At 38.7% G+C, this 7,872-nt stretch overlaps 1 protein-coding gene across 1 annotated transcript in view; it reads right to left on the bottom strand.

Moving 5' to 3' along the window:
- Positions 1 to 2,825: 2,825 nt before the first annotated feature.
- The window catches only part of prok2 (prokineticin 2), a 7,605-nt gene continuing 2,558 nt past the window's right edge, over positions 2,826 to 7,872 (bottom strand). Inside the window, exons 2-3 of the mRNA XM_061875626.1 lie at positions 7,581 to 7,706; positions 2,826 to 3,036 (exon numbers count right to left, since the gene is read on the bottom strand). Coding sequence (XP_061731610.1) covers positions 2,914 to 3,036; positions 7,581 to 7,706 — 249 coding nt within the window. The 3' untranslated portion in view covers positions 2,826 to 2,913. The remainder of the gene's footprint in view (positions 3,037 to 7,580; positions 7,707 to 7,872) is intronic.

Here is a 7,872-nt window from a genome sequence, read left to right as displayed (position 1 = left end):
TATTTTGGAATACAATTTCACAAACGTGTCATATGTTGGGAATGAACTGAAAATAAATGCTTAATAATGGATAATTAAAGGCCTACTGAAACCCACTAGGGCTTCACGGTGGGAGAGGGGTTAGTGCGTCTGCCTCACAATACGAAGTTCCTGCAGTCCTGGGTTCAAATCCAGGCTCGGGATCTTTCTGTGTGGAGTTTGCATGTTCTCCCCGTGAATGCTTGGGTTCCCTCCGGGTACTCCGGCTTCCTCCCACTTCCAAAGACATGCATCTGGGGATAGGTTGATTGGCAACACCAAATTGGCCCTAGTGTGTGAATGTGAGTGTGAATGTTGTCTGTCTATCTGTGTTGGCCCTGCGATGAGGTGGCGACTTGTCCAGGGTGTACCCTGCCTTCCGCCCGATTGTAGCTGAGATAGGCGCCAGCGCCCCCCGCGACCCCGAAAGGGAATAAGCGGTAGAAAATGGATGGATGGATGAAACCCACTACTACCGACCATGCAGTCTGATAGTTTATTTATCAATGATGAAATATTAACATTGCAACACATGCCAATACGGCCGGGTTAGTTTACTAAATTGCAATTTTAAAGGCCTTTTGAAATGAGATTTTCTTATTTAAACGGGGATAGCAGGTCCATTCTATGTGTCATACTTGATCATTTCGCGATATTGCCATATTTTTGCTGAAAGGATTTAGTAGAGAACGTCGACCATAAAGTTCGAAACTTTTGGTCACTAATAAAAAAAGCCTTGCCTTTACCGGAAGTAGCAGACGATTTGCGCGTGACGTCACGGGTTGTGGAGCTCCTCACATCCTCACATTGTTTATAATCATGGCCACCAGCAGCAAGAGCGATTCGGACCGAGAAAGCGACAATTTCCCCATTAATTTGAGCGAGGATAAAAGATTTGTGGATGAGGATAGTGAGAGTGAAGGACTAGAAGAAGAAAAAAAAGGCGAGGGCAGTGGGAGCGATTTAGATGTTATTAAACACATTTACTAGGATAATTGTGGAAAATCCCTTATCTGCTTATTGTGTTACTAGTGTTTTAGTGAGATTATATGGTACCTGAAAGTCGGAGGGGTGTGGCCACGGGTGTGGTGACCGCCAGTGTCTCCGGTGGGAGGAGGTAAGAGAGTCCGCAGCTGCAGGAGGACGCAAGATCCGCTCATGTCTACGGTAAGAGCCGATTTATTACCACAATTTTCTCACCGAAACCTGCCGGTTGACATGTGGTAGAGAACCATGTTTGCTTGACAGCTCTGTTCCACAGTAAAGCTTCACCTTCGGGAATGTAAACGGCTGTGTTTGTGTTGATAAAGGCAGCTGCAAAACACCGCTTACCACCTACATCTTGATGTCACTCCGATATCAAGTAAATACAGACCAACACTGATACTTTTTACAGTATATTGATATAACAATACCAAAAATACAACGAGCACGACAATAACCCAGATAATTGTGGAAATAAACATTGTAATGAAACAAAAAAAAAAACAATCTCATCACCCGAGTAACGATTTGATACTGGTGGTATTGAAATTAACTATGATATCAATTTGATACCAAGTAAATACAGGCCATTGTCAATACTGACACTATATACACACGTGTCCCTGGTTGGCAATCAGGACACACTTGTCCCTGGTTGGTAATCTGGACACACCTGTCCCTGGTTGGCAATCAAAATACACCTGTCTCTGGTTGGCAATCAGTGCGCACCTGTCTCTGTTTGGCAGTCAGGCCGCACCTGTCCCTGGTTGGCAGTCAGGACACGCCTGTCCTTGGTTGGTAATCTGGACACACCTGTCTCTGTTTGGCAGTCAGGCCACACCTGTCCCTGGTTGGCAGTCAGGACACACCTGTCCCTGGTTGGCAATCAGGACACGCCTGTCCTTGGTTGGTAATCTGGACATACCTGTCCCTGGTTGGTAATCAGGACACACTTGTCCCTGGTTGGTAATCTGGACACACCTGTCCCTGGGCGGAAATCAAGATACACCTGTCTCTGGTTGGCAATCAGCACACACCTGTCTCTGTATGGCAGTCAGGACACACCTGTCCCTGGTTGGCAGTCAGGACACACCTGTCCCTGGTTGGCAATCAGGACACGCCTGTCCTTGGTTGGTAATCTGGACACACCTGTCTCTGTTTGGCAGTCAGGCCACACCTGTCCCTGGTTGGCAGTCAGGACACACCTGTCACTGGTTGGCAATCAGGACACGCCTGTCCTTGGTTGGTAATCTGGACACACTTGTCCCTGGTTGGTAATCTGGACACACCTGTCCCTGGGCGGCAATCAAGATACACCTGTCTCTGGTTGGCAATCAGTACACACCTGTCTCTGTTTGGCAGTCAGGACACACTTGTCCCTGGTTGGCAGTCAGGACACACCTGTCCCTGGTTGGCAATCAGGACACACTTGTCCCTGGTTGGTAATCTGGACACACCTGTCCCTGGTTGGCAATCAAGATACACCTGTCTCTGGTTGGCAATCAGTACACACCTGTCTCTGGTTGGCAATCAGTACACACCTGTCTCTGTATGTCAGTCAGGACACACCTGTCCCTGGTTGGCAATCAGGACACGCCTCTCCTTGGTTGGCAATCAGGGCACACTTGTTCTGATTTAATCTTTAAATTCAGCATACATAAATATTATTAATATTATAAATATTATATACTTAGCAATGCTAGAATTAGACAGGCACTTCCCATTTCTTCAGATGAGGTCAAAGGTCGGTGTACAGGTGTCTATTGAACAGAGGACACAAACCAATGTGGAAATATTGAAATTAATTTAATTTCGTGGCTAATTTATCAAAGCAATTAATTAGTAAATAGACGTCATTATTAGAAATAAAATACATTATTAGGTCATGAGGGAGAAATAGTGTGCGTGTGCTCAGATGTAGTCTTGCTCTATGTAGGGTAAGAGACATTTAGATCGTCCTTCCTCCACAGTGATGCAGCGCAGCCTGGGAAGACAGGGACACATGTGGTGAAGTCTAATCCTCAAGAAAGGAACCTGGGCACAGAACAAATGCGCTTTGTCAGTTTTACAGGTGACATGTTTTCAACCTGATAATGAGTATGTGATTATGACACACGAGTGGTACCTCGGTTTTTATATGCCCTACTTTTTGTAACATTAGGCTATTGAAGATTTTCGTAAAAATTTAGCCTCGGTTTTCGTACCTCCAAATTCCGTTTGATTCTGTCTTCGACAGAAATTTTCAGCCAAAAGTTGTCCCCCTATCTCGTACACCGGTCGAAAACCAAACTTAATGGAATTTTGGACGCATGAAAACTGAGACGCTTTACGAAACCAGGGGTCAATGTCTGTCTGAAAAGGTTTGTTGAAAACTAAATCAAATTTAAATTTGGAAGTACAGAAACCAAGATGGTCTATGAAACCCTGATACGTCCAAATTTTAAAATTTGATTTGGTTTTCGACCAAAATCATCAGTCAAAATTGGTTTCTGGGTTTTGTAGGCCGTCTCGTTTTTAGTATGACCAAATTTCAATTTGATTTAGTTTTCGACTAAAATTGTCAGCCAAAATGTTTCCCAATGTTTCGTGGCTTTGACTCGGTTTTCGACTCAAGTTTATAGCAAAAATTTGTCTTCAGGTTTTTGAGACTGTTTTGGCTTTGTATGTACAAATTTTCATTGCAGTTGGTTTTCGACAAACGTTTTCAGCCAAAATTCATGTAATTTTTTGTGCGTCTAAATTTTTTTATTTAATTTAGTTTTCAACCAAAATCTTCAGCCAAAATTGGTTTCCGGGTTTTGTAGGCCATCTTGTTTTTAGTACGTCCAAATTTCAATTTGATTTAGTTTTCGACTAAAATTGTCAGCCAAAATATTTCCCAATGTTTCGTAGCTTTGACCCGGTTTTTGACTCAAGTTAATATCAAAAAATGTGTCCTCTGGTTTTTGAGACGGTTTGGCTTTTGTACGTTCAAATTTTCATTGCAGTTGGTTTTCGACAAACATTCTTAGCCAAAATTCATGTAATTTTTTGTGCGTCTAAATTTTTGTTATTTAATTTAGTTTTCAACCAAAATCATCAGCCAAAATTGTTTTCCTGGTTTCGTAAGCCGTCTTGTTTTTGGTACGTCGAAATTTCAATTTGATCTAGTTTTCGACTAAAATTGTCAGCCAAAATATTTCCCAATGTTTCGTAGCTTTGACCCGGTTTTTGACTCAAGTTAATATCAAAAAATTTGTCCTCTGGTTTTTGAGACAGTTTGGCTTTTGTACGTTCAAATTTTCATTGCAGTTGGTTTTCGACAAACATTCTCAGCCAAAATTCATGGAATTTTTTGTACGTCCAAATTTTTAAATTTGATTTGGTTTTAAGCCAAAATCATCAGTCAAAATTGGCTTTTGGGTTTCCTAGGCTGTCTTGTTTTTAGTACGTCGAAATTTCAATTTGATTGAGTTTTCGAGTAAAATTGTCGGCCAAAATGTTTCCCAATGTTTCGTAGCTTTGACTCGATTTTCGACTCAAGTTTATAGCAAAAATTTGTCTTCAGGTTTTTGAGACTGTTTTGGCTTTGTACGTACAAATTTTCACTGCAGTTGGTTTTCGACAATAATTTTCAGCCAAAATTCATGGAATTTTTTGTGCGTCTAAATTTTTTTATTTAATTTAGTTTTCAACCAAAATCTTCAGCCAAAATTGGTTTCCGGGTTTTGTAGGCCATCTTGTTTTTAGTACGTCCAAATTTCAATTTGATTTAGTTTTCGACTAAAATTGTCAGCCAAAATATTTCCCAATGTTTCGTAGCTTTGACCCGGTTTTTGACTCAAGTTAATATCAAAAAATGTGTCCTCTGGTTTTTGAGACGGTTTGGCTTTTGTACGTTCAAATTTTCATTGCAGGTGGTTTTCGACAAACATTCTTAGCCAAAATTCATGTAATTTTTTGTGCGTCTAAATTTTTGTTATTTAATTTAGTTTTCAACCAAAATCATCAGCCAAAATTGTTTTCCTGGTTTCGTAAGCCGTCTTGTTTTTGGTACGTCGAAATTTCAATTTGATTTAGTTTTCGACTAAAATTGTCAGCTAAAATATTTCCCAATGTTTCGTAGCTTTGACCCGGTTTTTGACTCAAGTTAATATCAAAAAATGTGTCCTCTGGTTTTTGAGACGGTTTGGCTTTTGTACGTTCAAATTTTCATTGCAGGTGGTTTTCGACAAACATTCTTAGCCAAAATTCATGTAATTTTTTGTGCGTCTAAATTTTTGTTATTTAATTTAGTTTTCAACCAAAATCATCAGCCAAAATTGTTTTCCTGGTTTCGTAAGCCGTCTTGTTTTTGGTACGTCGAAATTTCAATTTGATTTAGTTTTCGACTAAAATTGTCAGCTAAAATATTTCCCAATGTTTCGTAGCTTTGACCCGGTTTTTGACTCAAGTTAATATCAAAAAATTTGTCCTCTGGTTTTTGAGACAGTTTGGCTTTTGTACGTTCAAATTTTCATTGCAGTTGGTTTTCGACAAACATTCTCAGCCAAAATTCATGGGATTTTTTGTACGTCCAAATTTTTAAATTTGATTTGGTTTTAAGCCAAAATCAGTCAAAATTGGCTTTTGGGTTTCCTAGGCTGTCTTGTTTTTAGTACGTCGAAATTTCAATTTGATTGAGTTTTCGAGTAAAATTGTCGGCCAAAATGTTTCCCAATGTTTCGTAGCTTTGACTCGGTTTTCGACTCAAGTTTATAGCAAAAATTTGTCTTCAGGTTTTTGAGACTGTTTTGGCTTTGTACGTACAAATTTTCACTGCAGTTGGTTTTCGACAATAATTTTCAGCCAAAATTCATGGAATTTTTTGTGCGTCTAAATTTTTGTATTTAAATTAGTTTTCAACCAAAATCTTCAGCCAAAATTGGTTTCCGGGTTTTGTAGGCCATCTTGTTTTTAGTACGTCCAAATTTCAATTTGATTTAGTTTTCGACTAAAATTGTCAGCCAAAATATTTCCCAATGTTTCGTAGCTTTGACCCGGTTTTTGACTCAAGTTAATATCAAAAAATTTGTCCTCTGGTTTTTGAGACAGTTTGGCTTTTGTACGTTCAAATTTTCATTGCAGTTGGTTTTCGACAAACATTCTCAGCCAAAATTCATGGAATTTTTTGTACGTCCAAATTTTCAAATTTGATTTGGTTTTAAGCCAAAATCATCAGTCAAAATTGGTTTTTGGGTTTCCTAGGCTGTCTTGTTTTTAGTACGTCGAAATTTCAATTTGATTGAGTTTTCGAGTAAAATTGTCGGCCAAAATGTTTCCCAATGTTTCGTAGCTTTGACTCGGTTTTCGACTCAAGTTTATAGCAAAAATTTGTCTTCAGGTTTTTGAGACTGTTTTGGCTTTGTACGTACAAATTTTCACTGCAGTTGGTTTTCGACAATAATTTTCAGCCAAAATTCATGGAATTTTTTGTGCGTCTAGATGTTTTTATTTGAATTAGTTTTCAACCAAAATCATCAGCCAAAATTGGTTTCCTGGTTTCGTAAGCCGTCTTGTTTTTTGTACGTCGAAATTTCAATTTGATTTAGTTTTCGACTAATATCGTAAGCCAAAATTTGTCCCAATGTTTTGTAGCTTTGACTCGGTTTTCGACTCAAGTTTATAGCAAAAAATTTTCCTCAGGTTTTTAAGACTGTTTTGGCTTTTGTACGTTCAAATTTTCATTGAAGTTGGTTTTCGACATTTTCAGCCAAAATTGATGGAATTTTTTGTTCGTCCAAATTTTCATTTGATTTACTTTTCCACTAAACATTTTCAGTCAAAATTCTGTCTCATTTTTTTGTACTTTCAAATCTCCAATTCATCAGTTTTCGACGAACATTTTTCGCCGAAATTCACAGACCGTCTTGTTTTTCGTACATCCAGATTTTCCTTTAATTTGGTTTGACAAAAATATTCATCCAAATTTTTGGTTCTGGTTTTGCATACCATTTTTATAGATCCAAACATCGAAGGTGACAAACTAGTTATTTGACTTACTATCATTCCGCAAAAACACAATCTCATGTTTTGGTGACTCAAGTCTCTGTGGTATTTATTATTTAATATTAATGCAAAATAAGCCAGCATGGACCTAAAGTTTCTCAAAGGAGGAGGGTCGGAGTCCGAAGCCAGGGCAGATGTCGAGTTTTATTTGCCAGTGTCGCCTCACAGACATTGCTGGCTCATTTTTTATCATTTTAAATATATATTTTTAAACCAATTGTCCCCTGCAACTGACCACGCTGGTGCAACTTTGTTTTAGTGTCCCTTAAAAAAAAAAAAGGACCTCCTACCCTGCACGTCATCTACCTGTCTCTGCATCCTGGGGTCACGCCATCAGCCAGAAATGGGTGTCTGTAACCGTGTTAGCTTTATCAAAACCACAACCAAACATTTGCTTGTTTGAATGTTGCAGATTGATCTCTGGAAAGGATTAATTAGATTTGCATTGTTTATTTAGTGTGAAAATTGCGTCGGTTTTCGCACGATTCGGTCTTCGTTATAGTCACAAAAAACCAAAGTACCACTCTAATGTTCTATTATGATGGTCTCACTTTGTGGCTCAAGGGGTGACACTCGTCTCCTTCCCCGCCCATGGGCGTGCACATATGCAGGCTGCGGATCCACAAACTCACTGCGCAACACGTCCCTTCTGCACACTGGGAGTCCTTTTCACACGCCTACAACAACACAATCACACACACGTTAAAAGAGCATTGCTATTAAGCGATAATTGTTAATAATTGATCAAAAATAATAATACAATATAATATTATAAATAATATATTTATGCATATAAATAATAATATATAATATTATAAATAAATAAAAATATATAAATAATAT

This window comes from Nerophis ophidion, linkage group LG16 (genome assembly GCF_033978795.1).
Source record: "Nerophis ophidion isolate RoL-2023_Sa linkage group LG16, RoL_Noph_v1.0, whole genome shotgun sequence".
NCBI classification, from domain to species: domain Eukaryota; kingdom Metazoa; phylum Chordata; class Actinopteri; order Syngnathiformes; family Syngnathidae; genus Nerophis; species Nerophis ophidion.
Note: the sequence above shows the minus strand (reverse complement) of the source record. Positions and strands in the feature narration are given on the sequence as shown.